Source organism: Mobula birostris, chromosome 9 (genome assembly GCF_030028105.1).
Source record: "Mobula birostris isolate sMobBir1 chromosome 9, sMobBir1.hap1, whole genome shotgun sequence".
NCBI classification, from domain to species: Eukaryota; Metazoa; Chordata; class Chondrichthyes; order Myliobatiformes; family Myliobatidae; genus Mobula; species Mobula birostris.
In genome coordinates, this window is record NC_092378.1 from 108,959,100 (window position 1) to 108,983,997 (window position 24,898).

Below are 24,898 nucleotides of genomic sequence, written 5' to 3' on the forward strand. Positions count from 1 at the left end.
TATGGAGCAGGAAGCAGGAACTTCTGAAAATGGTAATAGTTGGATATATAAAAGCTAACAAAATGAAAACCATGAGGAGGAATACTTTAACTTAGCTAACTTACAAAGCGACTGGAAGTAGAAATTCTGCAAATGATCTGATCAATTTTATTGTTTACAAATTACATTTCTCAGCAATGTGCAGTCAACCTATTTCAACAAGAGACATGAGGTTTGAAGTGTGTTTTCATTGTGATGTAAAATGTAATCCTTTTGAGACCGTAATCCCATTGAATCTATATCCCCACCTGAGATCCTACTAAAGTGAAATCCCAAAATAATGTAACACCACTGGCAGTGCATTTGCTATTTGGAATGTAATTCAAAATCACTACTTAGTAATATTTTTAAATTGTGCCAACAGCTCACTCAGATACCACACAGAACAATGGAGAGTAGCAGGTCTGTTTGCTTACGCCAGAAGGGAAGGAAGTGTGCAAATTTAGCCTGGTCAGAGAGGATGCTGCAAATTCAATTGTCAATGGCTAGCAGAACTTTACCTTAAACGAAAGACCTTTCAGCCACGACAGCAGTCAAGAAAAAGGGCCAGCATACATCAGTGGATGGACTACAGAGGCAGAGGGAGACCTAATCAAGCCCCAGCTGTTGTGTCTCCTCAGATTATGAGCAGATTGAGCCTCAAGGCTGTTGTGTGTATATGGATTCAGCTCACAGCATAAAGATGTGCACAGAACAAGGTGGCAACTTAATGTCAGTTGTTACATTAAAGTTGCTGTAACATCTCAACCTCAAGCAAAGGTATTTCACAACTGAATGAGGAATTCTGGTCTGTTATTTATTAAATCCCTGACCAGAACTTTTGCTCAACCCGTCATGTCAATTCCAGACCCATTTCAAATGTCCTGTCAAAGGAAATATGAAAATATGCAAGTAGACTGAAGAAAATACTTTCTTGTTTGTCAGGGTGTTTAAAGAGCACTGAATCCCGCAATTTTGCAAAGGTGAAAACTCTCAATGTGCCATTTATTTAGTACATTCTCACAGCTTTCTTCATACTCTTCAACATTATTTTAAACTATATAATTGCCTATTCTCCTTTGAGAAGCAATTCTGGATGAAGTTTCCAGCACTATTTTTGATAGGGTATCCCATGACCCAACAACCATCCAATTATGTGCCTTTAAATAATACTTTAAACCCATCTCAGACAATTATTAAACTTCAGGACTGAAACAGTACAGAGAACTAAATGATCATAAAATTATGTTGATTTAGCATCTTCTGGTAGACAGGTCAGCAACATTAAATCAAGATAGAAAGATTGCATTTTAGGTGAAAAAGAATATGCCATTACAGATCTTTAGATTGACATTCAAATAATTACACAATGTTTTATTGTGGTCAGTCTTGTCCTTCAACAAAACAGATTAATGGCTTCAGTGGGTTAAGGTCTTTTGGTCTTCCTCATATCACTGCATTTCTACTAACTTACTGAGTTGCCCCATAGGCAAATGGGGCTCATCAGCAGTGGCTGGCAGCTCATCTAGAAGGAAAACTCTGATCTCAAGCGGCTACCTTGCGGCTATACCTACTTGTGGGAAAAACTTCAGGAATAAGCCCCGAGGAAAAATCTGGCACTGGAGTCCCTAAGGCAGTCCTACATTTAGTTCAACATTGACTGGCAAACTCCTGCGACGCCACTGGCGTCAGACTGTATCAGTCTCTGCCATTCCTTTGGTCTCATCAGCTGCATGGAGAGGGGGTCTCTGTTACTTGAGCAACAACTTATTCTCTGTATCATACTGCCCTGGCTTGGACAGCTAGAATGCAACATCCATGGTTGACCTGACCAACAGAGGGCCTCCACCGACTTTTCAATGGCCAAGGTTGCACTTTCATGAACGTGGGAATGTGGAAAACCCAATTAATGACAGGTGGTGACCACGGCAATGGACTTTTCTGATTATGGAGTCTTTGTCGATCCCCAGCACTCAGGCTGGAGAATTTTTTTGCTTAATTAATTTCTGATTTACAAATAAAAATGTTTTGACTTGAAAGTTTAAAGTTTAAAAGTTCAACAAATTGTAATGGTTTTGGAATATTTTGAATATCTAAAACACTCACAAAATAGTTAACTAAATCAAGGGCATTGTTTTTTTTAAGTGTTGTTAATGGGCAGCCCTTACCCCGCCCATCTCCATGTGATCAAATTTATCAGTATAAAGTCCGACCACAGAATGCAAACTAACCACTGCATTTGGAGGTGACACTGCATAGTTACAATTTTCCAACCACTCTTCTCAAAAGTAGTGAATATTTTAGGTGTATGAGAGCAGAGAGATGTTACCCATTATACCTTGGCCATGTGTTAATACGGTATTTGATCACAGAACAACGTACTATAGGGTTGAATGGAAAAACAGAACGGTCTTGACTGGTATTCCTCTTTTTAAACTAGAGACTGATTGTAGCTGCAGTGATATCATTATGGACTAGGAATCAGTACTTAAGACTTCTCGATTCTATAGTTCATCTGGAACTGTTAATGGCAAGGGAACAAAATAGAGGGGGCCTTGTACAGCTTTATTACCTTTCTTATGAATATCTTCAACCACATATAATGAAATTTGATTATTTTGACTGTAATACAACTTTTAAAATAAATCATATATTATTTCCTGTGTAAAAGGCCAAAAATCCATTCACTTAAGCTTTATTACCTTCTTTCCACAAGCTTACACAATTGTAGATTCACCTTTATTCAGTTCCATTAAATTATCCAACACCCCAATCCCAAATGCATACAATATAAATGGTTATTATAAGAAAGATTATGTGCAAGTACCAGGCAGGGAAATTGCAAGAGGAGTGTCACCATCTTCTTTAGCATGGCTACCGTATTCACTGCTGCTATCTTGTATAATTTCCTCAGAGCGAGGTCTGTCAACTGTAAGAAAATAGATAGGAACTACACTGAAACCACCTAGATCTAAACAGTTACAATGAAAACCAATTTCAAATATTCAGGAATGATTTTGACTTTGGGTCTCTCACTTTTAAGGCCTCATGTATTTTCATCTTTTAAGCTCCATTGTCCTTCCTTGGTTCTTTTTACAAAAATATGAATTTTATTTAATTATTGTTTTTGTAACTTTTAAGCCGGATGCACGTGTTTTATATGCAAAAATTCTTTATCTGAAAACTTTTAAGCATATTTGTGTATACTTATTTCTTGCACATTGCAGCACTAAACCAGAGGAAAGTACTTTTGCATACTGGAGTTGTCAAGGTTGACTCAATACAATTTGATGCCATTCTTGAATTTTGGTTGCTTTGAGAAATTAATGCTCATGGTTACATAAAGTGGTATCTCAGATTCAATTTACTGTACTGAAGGGGTTTTTAACTAGATTTTTGCTCATTTAAAGGCATATTCCAACTTCCTTGGTGCTGTTTTCTCAACCTGGCACAAAATTAAAGTAATTTAATAAAAAATAAATAAATAGTTTATGTTGTGGAGATCTGTTAACTAGGTTGTTTCAAATTCTTGTCATGGATCACCACAGGAATTCCAATGGTCAATGGTTTTCACATGAACTCATTTGATCCATGCAATAGAGTCTACTTCGATATTCAACACAATTACAAAGAAATTAAGAAATTCTATACAGAAATCTTTAATAATGTGAATGTAGCAATGCTTAGTGATTTAAGCTAGTTTCAAACAGTATATCAATGCAAATTGCTGTAACTGTATTGTGTCTAACACAAACTTTCTCCCACTGAGTAAAGTGACAAGGCTAAGTACTTTCCTGCAAAGCAGGTTTCACTAAGACACAAGTTCTAGGCCTTACTTTTACTTAACTTGTTGTACTATACTCAAAGATACATTTGACTGTTTGAGAAAGTGTGCATGGATGACTGGGTGCATGCATCAATGTGATTGAATGTGGTTAATGATCCATATCAAGGATGAAAATCTAGATGAAAAGACCAAGTTTAATTATCTTAGAATTATTGAAGTTCACTTGATGGTATTAAGTTGAGTGGCAGTATGAATTGTGAGGAGGAAGCACAGAGGCTTCAAAGAAATATAGACAAGTTAATTGAAAGGGTGAAGATGAGGCAGAGGGAAAAACCTGGAAACATATGAAGTTTTCCACTTAGGTACAAAACTAAAGGTATCAGATTAAGATCTGTGTTACTCATTGTGACCTGGGAAGTTTGTGTATGCATCATTACACACATTAAAGTGCAGGTACCCAAAGCAAAATGGAAGATAAACTACAGTCTGAATTTCACTGCCAAAGCATTTCAGTACAAAACTAAAAACTTCCTCCTCCTGTAGTTCTGTAGAGCACTTGTGAGACCTTACCTGCAAAACAGTATACAGGTCTGGTCCCCCTACCTGGGCAAAGATATACTTAGGATAGAAAAAGCACAAAGATTCCATGGATCCACCCCCCCCCCCCCCGAGGACAAGAGATTAAGTAATTGGGCCAAATTTAATCAAGTTTACAAGACTGAGCGAAGACATCAGTGAAGTTCTGTAATTTTTTTAAATATATTTCAAAGGGGAGAAGCAGCACTGATATTTACCCCACAAGGAGTATCTAGAATTCAGGGTCATTGTTTCAAACTAATATGCTGACCAGTCAGTCCTGGGGCAAGAAGAAATTTTTTGTATCAAGATGATAGTAAATCATTCAAATTCTTTACCACAGAAGGATGGGGAGGATCAGTCATTGAATATAATAATTAGAGATAGACTTCTGGAGATTTAAGGGCTCATACAAAGAAAAGATATTGAGGCAAAAGATCAGTAACATCTTACTGGGTGGCAGAGTAGACTCAAGGGGCCCACTAACCTGTCCTATTAATAATGTTCTTATAGATTTTTTTAAAATTGTACCATTTGGACAGATATCAATTAGTCTGTATGATGCAATCATTTAGTGTGAACAGATATTAATTGTTCGGTGTCAATATACAGCAAGATCAACTGGGATACATACATTAAAAAATATTAGAAGATGGGAAGGCACAGTGAGAAGTTTGAAATAAAATATGCGAGCTTTGACTTTATTAATTAGGACACAGAACTAAAAAAAAACAATTAAATGTACTAAACCACTATAAAACACTTTTAAGCCAGCCTGAACATTGTGGGCAATTCAGGATGCCGCAGTTTACAAACTATAAGAAAGACTTGAATGTGCAAAAGAAATATGATGGAATGGTATCAAGAACATGAGACACCAGTTATGGGTCGAGTCTACAGAAACTTATCAAGTCCTCCTTAAAGCAAAGGACTGGACAGGTTACAATAAATTAAAAACTGTTTCTATTCATAAGAAAGGCTGACCATTGGAACAGTCAGATTTAAGGTAAAAGAACTTGCAAAAGTATGCTTTCTAAAGAAAATGCAATGAGTTTTGATGATCTGGAAAGTGTTTCTGGAAAAGGAAGTGGGGAAAAATATTTATATTTTGTAGTGTCACTGGAAAAGAGACAAATTTTCTAGTCCCTTCAAAGGCAGTGGGTTGACTGGCCTCCTCCTGTACAGTACCAATAAGTGCTTGTATGATCTCACCTGGACTGTGCGTGTGCATTTCCGGAGATTCTTCAGTTGTCTCAATCTGCGAAGCAAAGTGCCAAGTTGGTTGTCATAAAGTCAGTTAAAGTATGAACAGTATACTATACTTCCATGCTCATCCATCTAAATGAGCATGCTGCAGAGTTTTTTAATCACTCCTTTATGAACTATATTCTGATCTTTTAATGGAATTTGTCATTTACTTTGATTCTTGAAAATTTTCTAATAACAAAAACTGAAGAAGCATTTATTGCTACTACTTTGTGACTGAGCAAGGAGTCTGCAGTTACAGCCCATAAACCATACACCACTTCCATACTTTTAAATACAATGCAGTTTTAAAATAACAATCACCTTTTACACCAGAAAACACATATTTGGATACAACATGTACAAATACCGAACCAAATTAAATTCAGTAAATCATAGACACAAGAGGTAATGCAGACACTGGAAATCTAGAGTCATACACAGAATATGCTGGAGGAGCTCAGCAGATTAGGCAGCAACTATGGATGGGAATAAACAGTCGATGTTTCGGGCCGAGGTCCTTCAACAGGACTTCAGCAGATCATCAAGATTCAGTTAAGCTCAGATACCACAGTCTCTCTTCTCCACAAAGTAACCAGCATTCATGAATTATTGCAATGATGTCATTCCTACAACTGTTAACTTTTCACTCAAGCAAGTCTAACAAGTAGTATTAAGCTACAGAGATATACAATATGTTCAATTGAGAATAGTATGAACTCACAGGGGAAACTGTAAATAGTTCCGTGTTCATGTACCTATCATTTTGCCCCACTAGGTGCTTGAGGCCACAAGTCTGGGAACTTAATTTCCTTATGAAGATAAACTAGGTCCTGAATTTAGGTGTGAGTAATGGTTAGGCTTTAACACTCAACCTCAAGTTGTAAAGCTGAAAGCAACTGAAGACATGGAATTCAAGCGGAAAAAAAAAATCAGTAAGAGATCCTGCATCAAACATATGAAAGACATGAAGTTATCGTATTTCTTCACTGACTGCATCAAAAAGATGGACTAGGCCACAACGTAGACAAAATAGTCAAATTCCAAGTGAGAGGTAACTGTCAAATGGACAACAAATCTTCACGTTATCTCAGAAAACATTAAATCACACTATTTTCTTATACCTGCATCACCCTGACGAAATGCAAAATTTTCCCAATACATCCTATCCACAAACGGAATCCAGTCTCGCTAACTAATGTTGATCAGTCTTCTCTCAACATATACTTACCTATAATTTGCTCACCTAGGTTTAGTTTGTAGTTCTCCAGTGTTGATTTGGCTCCAGACTTCAGTACAGTCTGGATCTAAACATAGATGAAAGAACTGAAATATAAACGAGAAGTAATCCTAATTTCCCTTAACATCAATACAGTGTTGCATCAATAAACACAGCATTGATATCAGTGGGAATCATCAGAAAATTCTCCTCTGGCGTGAGTCTACAAAACATAAGATTGAGTTGGAAGATCATCCATGGCCTAGGCTATGGGACAGAACTCTGGAGTAAGTGCAGTTAATTTCCATTTATGGTACCTCGGATAATGAAGTTGTCCATGACCACAAGCACCAAGACCTAGACAATGTTTGGAATTGAGTTGTCAAGTGTGAGGAAACCTCTATGCCCGACAAACTTTCACCAATGTCCTGGAGGTTAACATTAACCAAAAGCTTAACTGGACAAACAACAACAAAAAAAAAATCCAGAAGGTCAGGCAGCATCTATGCAGAAAGGAACAAAATAAACTTTTTAGGGCAATATCACAACTGGAAAAGTGAGAAAGCAAGTGTGTTATAGGTTGCAGAGAAAACAAAGATTATCCAAGGATACAAATACTGTGTAATGGATAGCAAAGAATCTATGTTCTTTACAGCAGACAGATACATTAGGATAGATGGGAACAGTAGTGAGAATAAAAACGGTAGAGATGTGAAACACATATACAGCTATTGCTAGAAATGTAAAATAATGAAGAATGCTGAATATGCTCAGCAAGATACTTCTCCAAACTGTTCAGGCCAATCAACAAGAATTTATTATGGTCAATTAGACGGCATCAATAGTATTGTGTCACCCAGATAATCTTGGTTACTACCCAATGTCTTTAGTTCATCTCGCCCTCCCTTTCTCTGCAAATTGAAACATACATTGCTCACTTTTCCAGCTTAGGTTAAAAGCTTTGACTTGAAATGTTAAATGTGCTTCGTTCTTCTGTCCTGCTGACCTGACGAACAGATCAAACATTTTGTTTTTTTGCCACTGTCTGCAGTTATTTTTCCCCAAAAAAAAGTACCATGGTTCCAAGAGGAAATCAAAGGTGAGGTATACTCGTGAGTGACTTGCCTCCTGATTCCCCAAAGCTTTCCTCCCATTTATAAAGTACAATTCAGGATTGTGAAACAATATTCTCCACTTGCATAGATGAGTGCAAGACCAACAATTATTCAGGAAGTTGAAAATCACTGAAGGTGAACAACTGACTTGATCAGCATCACATCACACATCTGTATACTTTTATATGATGCACTGGAGCATACTGTACAGGAGTTTTTAGTCTATGCCTAGCAATGCTCGACTTCTGCTGCCTAAGTGCACAAAGACAACAGACACTTGAGAAAATACCACCTTTAAGACACACACAATCCTGATGTGGATATATTTTCATGTTCCTGTAAATGTTACCATGCTGTAACGGATCTCTAGTTTCTATAAGCTGCTGTACAGATGGTATAATTAATGGCAAACATCAATTGCTCACCAGAATTCTAAAAATCCACAGAACCTTGAATTTTAATAAAACAAAATAATTTTAACTTGAAAACATTAAAGTTTGTTTCAGGCTCCTTTTATTCACTGAGATGCAATAAAAAATATTTCTGGTTATTGTTTATTTATAATGGTCATTCATTTGCATATCGTACATGACAAGTGTATCCACCAAATGCTTCTTGTTCTGGTTGTAATCTGCAAGTAACTGGAGAGTTAAAATGTGCAAATTAATTAATTAATTAATTCATAAATGTGATCACAATTTTTCTTTTTTAAATCCCCTGAAATTATTTATCAAAATTACTCAGCTAAATGGCTTTTCGTTTTACATCAAGGAACTGATTTTTCTGTGAATCAGTTCCAACAGTCTCCCTCCGAAACTTACCTCTTGGGAGCTTGATCCACACTGGAGCTGTGGTCCATTCTTTTGTAACAGAACATCAGAATCTTCAGAAAGCTTTTCCTCATCTTCCTCTTGTATGGGAGAAGATGGAGATCGCAGACTGCTAAATGATGGTACATTTTAAAATTAGACTTCTTTGCAATCAAATGTACAATGTTAATATAGAAAATGTTAACTAGATCAACACAGATCCATGTGCATAAACTTCTATAGTGTGTCAGGATCTTACCGTATGGAGTCTTGTATTATCTCTCCGCAATGTTTCCTTACACAAATATGGAAGTACTAAAAATGACTACAGAACTGAGCTAGTTTGATTCAGATATATATGAGGTCTTGCTTTTTAATTTGAAAATTATCTTTTCTCGGTTGCACTTTTTCCCCTAGTACACCATTTGTTCAATCATGGATCTTGAACAAGATTTTACCCTCTCTTTTAAAAAGTACCTATTCAGCTGCCATGAGATTTGGATGGCACAACTAGATTCACAATACACATTTCATTGAAAAGGCAAATAACCAGCTTCCTTCAGGGAAAAAACACTTCATTTTGTCTAGAAATACAACCCAAAGTCATAAGTCATGAATTAGTTTTTACTTGCCCTTTTCTCACCACAGTCAACATTTCTAGAATAACTGCAATTCTCAATTTGGTATTTTAAAGATTTATAACCTTTAGACTGTCTTCAGTAAAAATATTTCAACTTGAGTCAATTTATAATCTTTACCCGTTTCCATTCACCCATTTCTATTTCATATGAACAGGGAAAGATCATTCAATAAAACCAAGGTCAATCTGCAACTTCAGCTGTACCTTTTCAATTTTCATAACCACACATTTGTTTTAAATACACTCAACAAAATTTAAACATCAACAATCCTCTAGGGAGGAGAATTCTGAAGATTCCTCAGTCTAACCACTTTGCCTAGACCCACTATTTATACATTCCCTCTTGAGAAGCATATATGATTTTTAAATTTTCCTTTTCTCAACTTTCTATTCGCATTAATATGAGAGACAACACAAACATGTGTGCAGGTGTTTCATTGCCTTCTCTTCACTCTGTTCTTTTAAAACTTTGTTATTCCACTGTTGTTTTGGGCCCAATTTAAGGATTACTTCTAACTTATAGTGCAGATGACACAGCACTGAATGAAGCAGTTGCTATATCATAGCTCCAGCAACCCAGGTTCAATTATGACCCTAGGTGCCATCTGTGCAGAGACTGGAGAAGGCACATTCTTTCAGTGAGAGTGAGAGCATCCTCTGGATGATCTGGCTTGCCCCCACTTCCCAAAGCCATGAAGGTACGATGGTTAATTGTCCACTGTAAATTATCTCTGGTGTGCGGTAGAATCTTGGGGGCGGGGGGGGGGGGTGCTGAGGAATTGATGCAAAAATGGGAGAAAAAAAATAATTAAATTAAAAGCTTGGTTGCTGTTTGGTGCAGACTTGCTGAACCAAAAAAAAACTGGTTCCACATCACATGACTCTGAGATATCTCTTACCCTGGTACTGCATACATAACACCCTTTTGAATTCTTGGCGAAATTCCAAGAGAGGCGACAATCAAATGAATGACAGATCTTCCCCATTATCTTAGAAACATTCCAATTTACCCATCATCTTTAGTCAATTCAACTTACTTCACAAAATATTAACCATTTGGCCATGGCATTAACTACTTCCAACAAAAGATTCAAATGTTGAAATGTTAAAATGTATACACACATGAAACATCAATCCATTTTCACTGTTACTTAAAGAACTTGGTATCTGGTTTACAAGAAAATAGATGAGGATTGTTGGACACTTACCTTTCCGAGGATTTGCTCAGTTTGGGCTTTTGGGGGCAGTTATCTACCATCCTGTCAATTGTTGATAGCTGTCTGCTAGATGGAGACAAACCATCTCCAATTCCAGAATAGTTTATTTCTTCATACAAAGGAGCAGAAGGGATAGATGGAGAAACTGACCGTAGTCCATTCAAAGCCTCCAATAGGGAAACTGGTTCAAATCCAGGGGGAACATGGTCAGATGTCTAGAGATACAGAAAAACTACGTTAGCAAAGAGTTACTCTGAACAACCTTTTAAAATAACAACATAGGGAGAAAGGGCAAACATAGGGAGAAAGGGTCGGGATCGAAGAGCTTGGCAGAGATGGTGCTTGGTGTCGAAGAGGTGGGTCGGAGGCTCGGAGTTTTTCGGATGGACTCGGAGTCAGACTGTGGTCGGATGATTCCAGTATGCTGCACCGGCAAGTTGGCGGTGCTGGAGGTTTACTGTCTGCATGAGATGATGGGACTTTCGAGAGACTTTGAGTCTTTTACTGTGCCATGGTCTGTTCTTATCAAATTACGATATTGCTTGGCACTGTTGTAACTATATGTTATAATTATGCGGTTTTTCTTAGTTTTTAAGTCAGTTTGTCATGTGTTTTCGTGATATCATTCTGGAAAAACATTTTATCATTTCTTAATGCATGCATTACTAAATGACAATAAAAGGGGACTGCGTGTCCTCATCATCATAATCATAAGGGCAAACAAAAACATTGCTATATTCTAACTTATCTAATTGGGCTGATCCTAAAGTTTTAATTCAAGCAATCTGACAAGGAGTCAGCAGAAATTAAATATTAAATTTAATCAAAATATTGGTATTTAAACTTTTTTAAGCTATCTAAGAAGTAAATTTTACAGATAATAAAGCTAACCCATGCATTAAGTAGATGATTCAGTGCAGAAATTTACGAATGGTTAATCAACTCAGAAGACGTTTCTCTAAGCATACAAGACCTAATTGTGCTAAAGGATGAAAAATTATAACATTTGAAAGATGAATTTATTACAACTTTAAGTAAAAATGAAGTGCAAAGATAGAGGGATTTAGGTAAAGGAAATTACGAGTTTAGGGGCAGCTGAAGGCTCCTCCTGAAGTGTGACAGAAGTCAGAGTGAATTGTGAACCTGCATCAGTCCACAATATTTATTTATTGGGAGAAAAGCACAATAACAGAACAGATGAACACAAGTCAGTCCACTGCTCACATTAACAAATAGTCTTTGGAAATTCCTGTTTCTATAAGTTGATTATATGTCGTTACAGCTTGCACTCAGTGGCAGTAGGCTAAATGTTTAAGTCAGCGTTTGCTGATCCTGAAAGTACACTGATCTTCAATGTACACAGATTTGACAAAGCATTTATTTTACAACTTGTTTTTCATAGGTTTAAAAATGTACAAATTGAAGAGCATAACTTACTTTGCACCTAATTTGTTGCTAAATTAAAGGCTATACTTTTTCTTGTTCAATCATAGCTGATAATTTGTGGCATTATTGCAAAATTGTCGTCAATAAGTCGGTAGCATGGTGTCTTCTTGAATATATATTGCTTTTGTGTTGATTAGTTATTTATTACCGTTAGGCAGAAAATTCCAGGATTTTATCATAATCACACTGAACAATGCTGAAGTAGATCTATTAAGAATATGCTACATATTGTCCTAGTTTTTGTGGGGGGGGGGTGAAGGTCTTTCCATCCAAATTCTGGAAAACCCCAACCACAACCCCAACAGCACCATGGAATACCTCACCAAAAGAGCTGCTGGGATTCAAGGAAGCAGCTCACCACAGCTTTCACAAGGTTATCAGAGATGGGTGATAAATGCTGATATTGTCAGCAATGGCCACATCCGAAAATTGAATAAATTAAAAGGGAAGGCTATGGGAATGGGAAATGCTGTCGGTAAAGCTTGAGCAAGCTACTGCAATACACTTTGTAATAGGCACATAATACAACTACAGCCCCATCATTAGAGGAAGAAATTAATACTTAAAATGAGATGTAACCAATCAGCAAGTCGTTTTGATTTGGATCCTGCTATGCTTCTTCAATGTTTTAGTTGTTTTAGCAGTCCAATGTTTGAGCTGATGGAAAAACTTTGGTGATTCAGAAGATACATTCAAGCATTGGAGAATGTCTAATCTTTTACCCATTCTATTCTACATGTTCTACTATGTCCAAACTGTCAGTGGGTCAGAAGCAACCCAAGGATGGTGACAGAAGCCTAGGACATGGTCTTAAATGTTTGAGTCTGTGAATATGAGTGGCTCAGGATGCTGCTTGAATAATCCATTGGAGAGATCTCCCAATTGAGCAGAAATCACATCCATGCAAACTCTGCCCATGAGATGGAATGCATGGAAACAAATAGATCTCTTTCAATTACCTTTCTCAACAAGTTCACTTAGCTGAGGTTCATAATAAAAGGTAATGTCCAAAAATGCATCTACTAAATGGGTATCAAAAAGCATCCTTAGTATTTTAAAAAGTTATTTTAGTGCCAAATATAAAATAACAAGCCAACAATCTAACAGGCTTACCGAATGATCATCATGATCCATAGTTTGTGCCAAAACAGGACTAAATGATACTGGTGATAAAGCCCCAGGTTTCTTTCTCACAGCTCGGATCTGCAACAATGCTCGAAATGCTGGGAACAGAAAGGGTTTTCATAAATATTGAACTTCTAATAAATCACATGTGTACATAGAGCAAAGGTATATTGTCAATTTTCTTCTATTAGGTAAATATATAGAAACATAGAAAATAGGTGGAGGAGTAGGCCACTCGGCCCTTCGAGCCTGCACCGCCATTTATTATGATCATGGCTGATCATCCAACTCAGAACACCGCCCCAGCCTTCCCTCCATACCCCCTGACCCCCGTAGCCACAAGGGCCATATCTAACTCAATATATACTATATATTAGAAAAATCTGTTTATGTGCACCATGCCTTGATCAAAACAACTTTAAGAGGAACTTAGAAAAAGAACTGTAGAGATGCATGAAGCTGCAAAAGGCTACAAAAGCATTTCTAAATACCTGAGTGTCCATCACTCCACAGTAAGAGAAATTGTCGACAATTGGAGGAAATTCTCTCCCTAGGAGTGGGTGTCCTGCAAAGGTCACTCCAAAAGCATGATGTGCAATGTCGAAGAAGGTGAAAAAGAACCCAAGGGTAACAGCAAAAGACCTGCAGAAATCTCTAGAACTTGCTAAAATCTCTGCTCGTGTGTATGCAATAAGAAAAACACTGAACAAGAATGGTGATCATGGAAGGACACCACAGAGGAAATCAGTGCTCTACGAAAAAAAACATTGCTGTATGTCTCAAGTTTGCAAAACACCACCTGGATGTTTCACAATGCTTCTGGGACAATATTCTGTGGACAGCTGAGACAAAAGTGAAACTTTTTGGCAGAAATGTACATTGCTATGTTTGGATGAAAAGGGGCACTCCACACCAACACCAAAATCTCAACCCAACTGTGAAGCCTGCTGAAAGGAGCATCATGTTTTGGGGCTGCTTTGCTGCCTCAGGACCTGGAAAGTTTGCAATCATTGAGTGTACAATGAATTCAAAATTGTATCAAGACATTTTTACAGGAGAATGTCAAGGTAGCAGTCCATCACCTGAAGCTTAATAGAAATTGGATGATGCAACAAGTTGTGTGTTTTGTGTGTGTGTGTGTGTGTGTGGTGTGTGTGTCTCTGGTGGTATAGTGGCATCAGCACTGGACTTTGAGGCGGATGGTCCTGAGTTCCCAATGGCCGGTTCCCAAACTGGGCAGCAGCAGTAGTAACTGCACAGAAGAAATGCCTGGCAAGATACTTCCGTATCTTGCTACGAAAACCCTACAAACAAGTACACATCCATAGGGTTGCCATGAGTCAACAACAACTCAATAGCACTCAACAACAACATTTAAACAAATTACATTAGTGACAGCAATGAGAAGAGGGCATGTCCTGGGTGATGGAGGTCCTTAATGATGGATGCTGCCTCTTTGAGGCATTGCCTTTTGAAGTTGTCCCTGATGCTAAAGTGGCTAGTGCCCATGATGGAGCTAGCTGCACACACGAAAGTTGCTGCAACTTGCCGCAGCTTTTTGTAATTCTGTACAGTGGCCCCTCCATACCAAACTGTGATGCAACCAGTTAGAATACCCTCCACAGAATATCTGTAGACATTTTCAAGCGTCTTTGGTGCATACCAAGTCTCCTTAAACTCCTAATGAAATATAGCTGTCCTTTTGCCTTCTCGGTAATTGCATCGATATGTTGGGCCCAGGATAGATTTTCAGAGACGCTTACACCCAGGAACTTGAAACAGCTCACCCATTCAACTGCTAATCTCTCGGTGAGAACTAACGTGCATTCCCTCGACTTCCCCTTCCTGAAGTTCACAACCAATCCCTTGGTCTTAGTGACGTTGAGTGCAAGGTTGTTGTTGTGACACCACTCAACCAGCTGATCTATCTCATTTCTGTATGCCACCTTGTCATTGCAAGTGTACTACATAGCCATCTCTGCCCGGCAGAGAATATATACAACACTTAACTTCTGTGTCTACTCAAAGGAGATCAAAAAGCTGATGGAGCATTTGCCTCATAGCAACAGCACCTTGGTTCAGCCCTGTCTTGTTTTCTGTGCGGACTTTCCATAATCTCCCGTGACTCTCTACGTAACCTCCACGTGCTCAGTTTTCCTCCCACGTCCCAGTGAGGTGCTGGTTGGTGGTTCATTGGCTGTAACAAATTGTCAATAGCCTGTTGGTGGATGGTAATCAAGGGAAGTCGATGGGAATGTGTGGAAAAAATGGGAGTAAAAATGGGAGTAGAGTGTAAATGGAATCTTGGTAGTGTTGCACTTCGGCAGCTTCAGTGCTCATTTCCTTGCTATACAAGACTATGACATTAAGCACTTCAATTTAAGCAGGAGGTCACTACAGATGAAGATGAGAGGAAATCAGTGCAATCAGGGGGAAGAGGGGGAGTAGTCGTCAGAATTCTCTTTCTGCATGGCTATGGAACCTCAAAAGATTAATTGTATTCAAAAACAGAGATTGATAAAACAGAAAAGTGGTGTTGAGTGGAAGACCTAACACGATTGTTTAGTGGTGGCAAAGTCCAAGGATCACATGACCTATTCCTGCTCTTGTTTCTTATGTTCTTAAGGGATCACAATGCAAGAGTATGTTCTTGTGGAAATTCACAGTAAAAAGAAACAAGCAAAATAATAATACAAATAGATACAAACATACAATTATCGAGAATATGAAATGAAGAGACCTTGAAAACGAGTCCATAGGTTGTGGGATAGTTCAGTGTTGGGGTGAGTGAAACTGAGTTAAGTAATCCCCACTAGTTCAAGAACCTGATGGTTGAGGGATAATAACTGTTCAAGAACATGATGTTATGGGTCCTGAGGCTCCTGTACTTCCTTCTTGATGGCATCAGAAAGAACTGATAGTAGGGTCTCTGATTTCCTACGACAATATTCCATGTAGATGTGCTCAATAGTTGGAAGGTTTTACCAGTGATGGACTGGGATGTATCCATATTTTTTGAAGACTTTTCCATTCAAAGGCATTTGGTGTTTCCATACCAGACTGTCACACAACCAGCCAATATACTCTTCACCGCACATCGATAGGAGTTGGTAAAAGGTTTAAATGATATGTCGAATCTTCGGAAACTTCTAAGAAAGCAGACATGTTGCCAAGCTTTCTTTATAATGGCACTTACAGTGGTGCTAGAAAGCCTGTGAACCTTGTAGAATTTTCTCTATTTCTGCATAAATATGACCTAAAATGTGATCAGATCTTCACGAAAGTCCTAAAACTAGATAAAGAGAACCCAATTAAATAAATAACACAAAAAACATTATACTTGTTCATTTAATTATTGAGAAAAATGATCTAATATTACATGTATTTGTTGGAAAAAGTATGCGAAACTTTGCTTTCAGTAACTGGTATGACCCCCAGTAAAGCAATAACTTCAACCAAACATTTTCAGTAACTGTTGATCAGTCCTGCACATCGGCTTGGAGGAATTTTAGGCCATTCCTCCTTACAAAACTGTTCCAGCTGTGGGATGTTGGTGGGCTTCCTTGCATGAGCTTGCTTCAGGTCCTTCCACAACATTTCTATAGGATTAAGGTCAGGACTTCGATTCAGCCATTCCAAAACATGAATTTTCTTCTTTTTAAACCATTCTGTTGTTGATGGTCTGTTGCATCATCCAACTTCTATTAAGTCACAGGTGACAGACCGCTACCCTGACATTCTCCTGTAAAAATGTCTTGATACAATTTTGAGTTCACTGTTCCCTCAACAATTACAAGCTGTCCAGGCCCTGAGGAAGCAAAGCAGCCCCAAACTGTGATGCTCCTTCTACCATGCTTCACAGTTGGGTTGAGGTTTTGGTGTTGGTGTGGAGTGCCCCTTTTCCTCCAAACATAGGAGTGCACATTTCTGCCAAAACGTTCCACTTTTGTCTCATCTGTCCACAGAATATTGTCCCAGAAGTATTGTAGAACATCCAGGTGGTGTTTTGCAAATTTGAGACACACAGCAGTGTTTTTCTTGGACAGCAGTAGTTTCCTCTGTGGTCTCCTTCCATGAACACTGTTCTTGGTTCAGTGTTTTTCTTATAGCGGACACATGAACAGAGACATTAGCAAGTTCTGGAGACCTCTGCAGGTCTTTTGCTGTTACCCCTGAGTTCTTTTTCACCTACCTCAACATTGCACCTGGTGTGATCTTTGCAAGATGCCCACTCCTAGGGAGAGTAGCAACAGTACTGAGTTTCCCCATTTGTGGACAATTCTCTTATTGTGGACTGATGAACACTCAGGTCTTTAGAAATGCTTTTGTAGCCTTTTCCAGCTTCACTGTATGTGCTGGATTCAGGACAGATCCTCTGAAATGAGAACACAGTGGAATTTAAAGATGCTGACCCTCTCCATCTCTAATTCCCCAATGAAGACTCATGTACTTCTGGTTTCTTCTTCCTGTGGTCAATAATCAGCTCCTTGGTCTTGCTGACATTAAGTGAGAGGTTGTTGTTGCGACACTACTCAGCCAGATTTTTAATCTCCCTTCTATATCCAGAATCACCACCTTTAATTTGGCCAACAACAGTGGTGCTATCAGCAAACTTAAGTATGGCATTGGATCTGTGCTTAGTCTCACAGTCATAAGTATAAATTGAGTAGAGTAGGGGGCTAAGCACACAGCCTTGTAGTGCATCTGTACTGATGGTGATTGTGGAGATGTTTTTGCCAATATGAACCGACCGGGGTCTGCAAGTGAGGAAAACAAAGATCCAGTTGCACAAGGAGGTATTGAGACCAAGGTTTTGAAGCTTACTGATTAGCTTTCAGGGGACGATAGTACTGAATGCTTAGCTGTAGTCAATGAACATCTTCACTGTCCAGATGTTGCAGGGCTGTGTGAAGAGCAAATGAAATGGCATCTGCTATTGACCTATTGCGATGGTAGGCAAATTGGAGCAGATCCAAGTTGCTCTTCAGGCAAGAGTTGATATGTTTCATCACCAATTTCTCAAGGAACTTCATCACAATCGATGTAAGTGCTACTGGATGATAGTCACTGAGACAGGTTACCACGTTCTTCTTGGGCACCAGTATAATTGAAGTCTGCTTGAAGCAGGTGGGTACCTCAGAGTGCTGAAACGAGAGGTTAAAGATATCAATAAACACTCCAGCCAGTTGATCAGCACAAGTCTTCAGTTCTCGATCAGTTGCCAGTCTGGGCTGGATGCTGTGTCTGTGTTCACCTTCCTGAAGGATGTTCTCACATCAGCTTCACAGACTGAAATCAGAGTCGTCAGGGTCTGTGTGATTTCATGAAGGTGCCTCCACGTTTGATGGTCAAAGTGAGCATAAAAGGCAGTGAGTTCATCTGAGGGTGAAACCTTGTTTTCACCTATGCCACTTGGTTTCATTTTGTAGGAGGTGACAGCATTCCAGCCCTGCCACAGCCATTGAGCATCCTTCAGTGATTCAAGTTCGGTCCAGAATTGCCACTTTACATGTGATGTATATCTCCAGAGGTCGTATCTGGACCTCTTGTATTTTACTTGGTCTCCAGACCTGAATGCCACTGATCAGGCCTTCAGCAGATTGTGGACCCCTTGGTGACTCTGAATGACTCTGTGAGGACACACTTGTCAACAACTGTTTTTATAAAGACCGTGACAACCGTGGTATAGCTGTTCAGGTCCTCTGATGAGTTCTAAAGATGGAATAGTAGGCATTCCTAATTGCAGCATAATAGTGGTCGAGTGTGTTGGGACCCCTTGTGCTGCAGGTGATCTGTTGATGATAATTAGGTGAACAAGCCTGACTGAAGTCATCAACAATGATTTGAAAGGCATCGGGGTAGGCTGTTTCTTGTTTGCTAGTTGCTACAATCTATACCTCTAGCTACAATCTATACCTCTAGTGCTTGCTTAACATTGGCCTTTGGTGGTATATAAACTGCGGTCAGAATCACAGAGGAGAACTCTTTTGGTAAGTAGAAAGGTCAGCACTTAATCATCAGACACTGCTGGACATTGCAGGTCTACCTCATCAGCGAGTTGCTTGTTAGAGGAGGAGCTGGATTTGGTGCAGACCTCATTGCTGCCTGCTACAGAAAGATGTTGGAGTTACTGAGCAAAAGTGGTGTACAGTCTAACAGTGACACTTCTCATGTGATTGCAAGGTCCTTTTGGACATTGGTAATGTAGTACTCTGCAAGTCCAGTTCACTGGTTTATTGGCAGGGGAGCTGTGTGGCCTCGGTTGTGGCGAGGACCAGGCCTTGTGCTGCAGTATCGCCTGTTGCAGCCGCTAGGAGGGGAGACGCTGTAGGCGGTGTGGTGTGGCATCAGTGCTACATTGGCAGGCCCCTCCTGTCAATGCTGCCCTCCAGTGTTCACTCAGTAAAAGACACGCTGGATTGCATGTGTACATTTGTATGCAGATTGCTGAGGGCTTGTTCTTGCCGGCAACATTCATGTTCCATCAATCTACAGGATATGTCACTCAGGGTCCTGGGCTATAATTTTTTTTGTGTGACTATATGTTTACTGCTATCTTATATGTGCTATGAGCGCCTTGTGCTGTGTATGACTGTGGGTACTATGTTTTGCACCTTGGTCCCAGGTGTACGCTGTTTCATTTGGCTGTATTCAGGGGTATTCGTGTATGATTGAGAATAATTAAACTTGAAATTGAATTTGACTTGAGATGCTCCATTTCAGGGAAACAAGACTGCTACATCCAAACACCATGAAGAGTTTATCATGAAACAAAGACCCCCACCTTTTGTGGATGCTATATACAGTTTTCACAATATTGTACTAAATATGCAGAGAATGGAAGGACATGGATTATGTGCAGAGAATGAATTAATTAACTATTAGCCGGGTTAGTTCAGCACAACTGCTGTTAGGGCCGGATATTGTGCTACACTATTCCATGTTCTATTGTCATTGTAACTTAATAATGCTCTATCTAAATTTATTCATGAAAACAACCAATAAGACTATTTAACCAGACAGAATGGGGAGATATAAACATTATCTCATTTACACTAGATAGCAATGTAAAAATCATAAATTTTCTTTTAAACACTAATTTGTATAAAAGATTCTTATTTAGCTTCAAAAATACCTACATTTAAAAAAAAGTAGGAGTATGCATGCTAATGCTCTTTGAAGATCTTGAACACTGTCCTTCACCAATTCCTATGCTCAATTATAAATACACTTTCTGACTGATAGGATGCTCCAATACTTACGTAGCCTGCAGATAGGACAGTTATTAGCCTGGTAACGTAATGTGTCTGCACAGGTGCTGCATAAGCACAGATGTCTACAAGGAAGGATTAAAGTGTCTCGTAGATCAGACAAGCACACAACACATTCATTGCTGTTGTCACTATTCTCATCATCCGAAGGCTGTTTTTAAAAAAAAATTATAAATCAATGCAAATAATTACTTTCTTAGTGATTTACAGCTAAATATTTTGTCATGTATCCAAGTATTTTCTGCTGCATAAAATCATTCTCTGAATTCTTCCTGATTGCATACATTAAAACAAAAAAGAATGTTTTGCCAGAACTAAACTTATGAATCAGCAAGTTTAATACTTAAAATATTTTCTTCTTCTGCACTAATATGATTTAAACTTAAGAAAATACTTTCTATACTTTACATGGAAAATGTAACAATTTATTTCAAAATTAACACTACTATTGTGCATATTCTTAAATTTATAAATAAAAATCAGTTGAAACAAAATAAGTGCATATAATTTTATAATTTAAAAAAAATACACAGCAAAGCATAATTATAAAATCCAGAGCAAGGTCATCTGTTGACGACAAGGTAAACAGTACCTTTGTTTCTTGGTTATTCTTGTTTTCAATACCATATATTTCTTGTAATAAATAGCTGACTCGGTCAACCTGCAAGAGAGACAAATATAAATGTATTTGGGATAGAATCAGAAACATGAACAACATATACCATAACTAAAATATTCCATGAGTTTGTTGACGGAATTTTAACTCAGTCCTTTCAATTCTACTAAACACGTAGAATTTTAAAAGTCAACTCCATTAATTAATTCCCATGAGACTAAGATCGAATAAGTGTTGTAATCAACAGAGATGAATCCAATAATCAAACAGGTAAGCGTTAAAAACAATGCATGTGGAAAAAGACATCATAAGTTAACTCAGTGCATCAACAAAAAGCAGTCATTTTTCTTGTCTCACTAAGTGTCAAAGTTGCATCCTGTAACATTAGCTTGCCCTTCTCCAGCATCATTGAGTAAATTAAGGGCCCCAAAGGCATCCCTCAGGAACAATATTAAATAACGTATGATACAGAATCACACAATGATCAGCAGTCAAATCTGGCCTATTTAATGCCAGGTATTGAGTTTACACCATGAACACACACCTTCACATGCAGATTTCTGGAAGCTGGGCCAAGTGATTTCCTGCTCCTTCCTAGGATGAGCTGAATGTAGCCTTCTGCAGCATTGCTTTCAAAAATCAGTGATCAAATGGTATTTATAACGATGGGCACTGCTAAAACTCTGAAAAACGCTAGAGCTTACTACAGGTGTTATAATGTGTCCTAAGCCAATGTTGCTGCTAAACAACGGTTACTTTATTTGTATAAAGCCTTTAAAATATTAAACAGCCCCAAAAAAAAATACCAATAGCTTGAAAAAATGTAGGTTTTACAATGTATCTTAAGTGAGGAGGAAAAGAAGATGCAGGTGGATTCAGCAAGGAAGTTCTAAAATTTGAGGCCTGAAGCAACTATATTCTAATATGAGATTAATACCTAAAGGTTGACTCCCATGGATCCATAATTCCTCAAAAGTGGTGTCAAAGATAGATGGGGTCATAAAGAGAGCTTTCAGCACATTGTCCTTCCTCAATGAGTACAGGATTTGGACTATTATGTTGAAGTTGCATAAGATGCTGTGAGGCCCAATTAGGAGTATTGTGTGCAGTTCCGGTCACCCATGTACAGGAAAGATTTCCGCTACTGCCTGTGAAGAGTTTGTACATTCGCCCATGGTATATGTTTTGTGTTTGTAAAGAACTTAGGGACTGTTTGATATTTTAAAAGCATTATATAAATAAAGTACCTGTTGTTTAGTAGCAACGTTGGATTAGGACACATTAAAAGTGCAGTTATAACACCTGCAATAAGCATTTTTCAGACTTCTAGCAGTGCCCGAAATTTTAAATACCAATTTTCCATTTGATCACTTATTTCTGAAAGCAGTGCTGGAGAAGGCTACATTCAGGTCATCCTAGGAAGGAGCAGGGAATCACTAGGCCCAGCTTCCAGAAATCTGCATGTGAAGGCCTATGTTCATAGTGTGACCACTGAGGAGTTTGTATGGTCTCCTTCGGGTGCTCAGGTTTCCTCCCACAGTCCAAAAGATGTTGGTAGGTTAATCAGTCATCGTAAATTGCCCCATGATTAAGCTAGGGCTAAATCAGGGGTTGCTGGTGGAGCAGCTTGAAGGGCCATATGGGCCTATTCCACACTGAATCTCAACAAACAAATTAAATAAATAAATATCAATAAGCTTGAAATAATGCAGAGAAAATTTACAAGGATGTTGCTGGACTTGAGGATCTAAGTGGAATGGAGATGTAGAAGAGGTTAGAACTTTATTCCCTAGAGCACAGGAGAATGAAGGGAGGTCTTATAGAGGTATACAAAATTAAGATTATAGATAGCGTAAATGCATGCAGGCTTTTTTCCCTGAAGTTGTGTGAGACTAGAACTAAGTCATATGTATAGGGTGAAAGGTGAAATATTTAATGAGAACCCGAGAGGGAACTTTGTCACTCAGAGGGTGATGCAAATGTGAAATGAATTGCCAGCAGAGGTGGTGGATGAGAGTTCAAATGCAACATTTAAGAGAAGTTTAGAAAGGTACATGAATGAGATGGGTATGGAAGGCTGTGGTCCATGCTTGATAGAATGGATTAGGCAGAAAACCTATTTAGTACAGACTAAATGGGCCAAATGGCCTTTGTGCTGTAGCATTCTATGGTGCAAGAATGCAAGAGGGTGGCAGGGAAAGCAAAAGCAGGGGTGTGAGTGGGGGAGCGATAATGGCAGCAGCAAGCATGAACAGGAGTCAGTAAAGACAGCAGTATAAGCAAGTAAAACAGTAAAAATGCTGAGACATTTCTGCAGTTTTCAGTTAATCAAAAGATCCAAATTCTGCAATTCTTCTTTCATATTTTTGAAAAGGTGAGGTTTTGCAGTTACTTTTCAAAATTTGCTTATTTGGAAGTACAGTCTGAGTTTAAAGGGGACTTTTAGACACAAGTTTGGCTCAGAACTGTTGATAGTTAGGTGTCCTTGCTCCTTTACAAAGTAATATCAATTATTCACTTCTAATTGGGATGTATGTATCAGGTGATCAGTTTCCCAACTTATTTAATTCTGTGTAGAATTGCTATCCCCAGTCATCTGTCATGAGGTAATCTTCTCTGCCATACTTTCAATTCATTCCAGCAACACAAGTGTTTGACACCTTTTTCAAGATTGAACTGCAATTCCTTATTTAGCATTTTGATGATTTATAATCTCAACATTGTCTTTGATAACTAGATTTCAACTTCAGCAATATCATAAAGATTGCCTCTTTCCTTTCAAAGTCTTCCCTTTCATATTAACATGAGAAACAGGAAAGGGCCTGCTTCATAATTCAGTAAGATCGTGTTAATTTTCAACATTAACTCCTATTAACTACTTTTTTCGTATAGGTAAGTGGGCATGTGAAAGAGATTAAGGTGCAGGTTGATAGGGAAATTAGGTGAGGGGGAAGTAGAATTGAATGGAATTGCCCTGTTGAGTACTAGCATGGACACAGTAGACTTCCACGTTTATTCTACGTAAAAAGATGCTGCCCAGCTGGCTGAGCATAAAAAGAACTTTGTTCCAGAAAATTTCTATGGAATAAAAACAACATTCACCTCAACAATGAGGCGTATTTTGTTCCAGAGATACAGTATTAGATTTTGTTTTAAGGCACTGTTGATAGTAGTTTAAGCCTTGTAACGTAGCATTGGTCATTCTGAATTATTGGCTTGGTACTGACTGGACTTTCACTTGGTTTTTCAAATGCAGAAGTGCTTACAAGTATTCACAGCAGGTGGCAGAATCACACCATGCTTCTGTTTTTATAGTAAAAACACTTTTATGATCAGTGTGCTCAGTATCCTGCTGAGAATTTCGATAAAGTTCATATTAACAGGCCCACACAAATTTTCTCTGTGCAATTCATTGCATGGTAATCAGAACTAGCACCATATTACAACCTGAGACTTTAATTCATTGAAGAACTAATTTCTGAAATTTACATTGCTTAGAAGTTACTTTCCCGTGCTATGTCCCCAGGAAAATTATCAAAAGACTTTGGTGAAAAGTTACACATGCCTTAAGAGCATTTTACCACACAGAGTATGATACAATATAGTAAGCTGAACACAGAATAGAAGCAAGTTATTCATTTCCAGTATTGAAAAGTCAGAGCAACCTAAAAATTATCAACTGATACGCAAAAGTTCTTGGCATTCATCTCATTAGCATATATTGATTTATAAAATATGAGCACCTAGAATTCACAGCACAAACAATTTTAATTTTCTCAACTGTACATCATTGTCTGTGGGAAGCACTCAGTAC

At 38.3% G+C, this 24,898-nt stretch overlaps 1 protein-coding gene across 6 annotated transcripts in view; it reads right to left on the reverse strand.

Annotated features, from left to right (window-relative positions):
* Nucleotides 1-24,898, reverse strand: part of LOC140202951 (E3 ubiquitin-protein ligase MGRN1-like) — a 187,120-nt gene that overhangs the window by 21,286 nt on the left and 140,936 nt on the right. For 3 of the 6 annotated variants that reach the window (XM_072268581.1, XM_072268583.1, XM_072268584.1), the window contains exons 9-15: nucleotides 21,061-21,129; nucleotides 20,460-20,619; nucleotides 13,186-13,295; nucleotides 10,618-10,841; nucleotides 8,782-8,902; nucleotides 5,594-5,639; nucleotides 2,846-2,947 (exon numbers count right to left, since the gene is read on the reverse strand). In XM_072268581.1, coding sequence (XP_072124682.1) covers nucleotides 2,846-2,947; nucleotides 5,594-5,639; nucleotides 8,782-8,902; nucleotides 10,618-10,841; nucleotides 13,186-13,295; nucleotides 20,460-20,619; nucleotides 21,061-21,129 — 832 coding nt within the window. The remainder of the gene's footprint in view (nucleotides 1-2,845; nucleotides 2,948-5,593; nucleotides 5,640-8,781; nucleotides 8,903-10,617; nucleotides 10,842-13,185; nucleotides 13,296-20,459; nucleotides 20,620-21,060; nucleotides 21,130-24,898) is intronic. The other 3 variants (XM_072268582.1, XM_072268585.1, XM_072268586.1) reach the window with 3 other exon arrangements.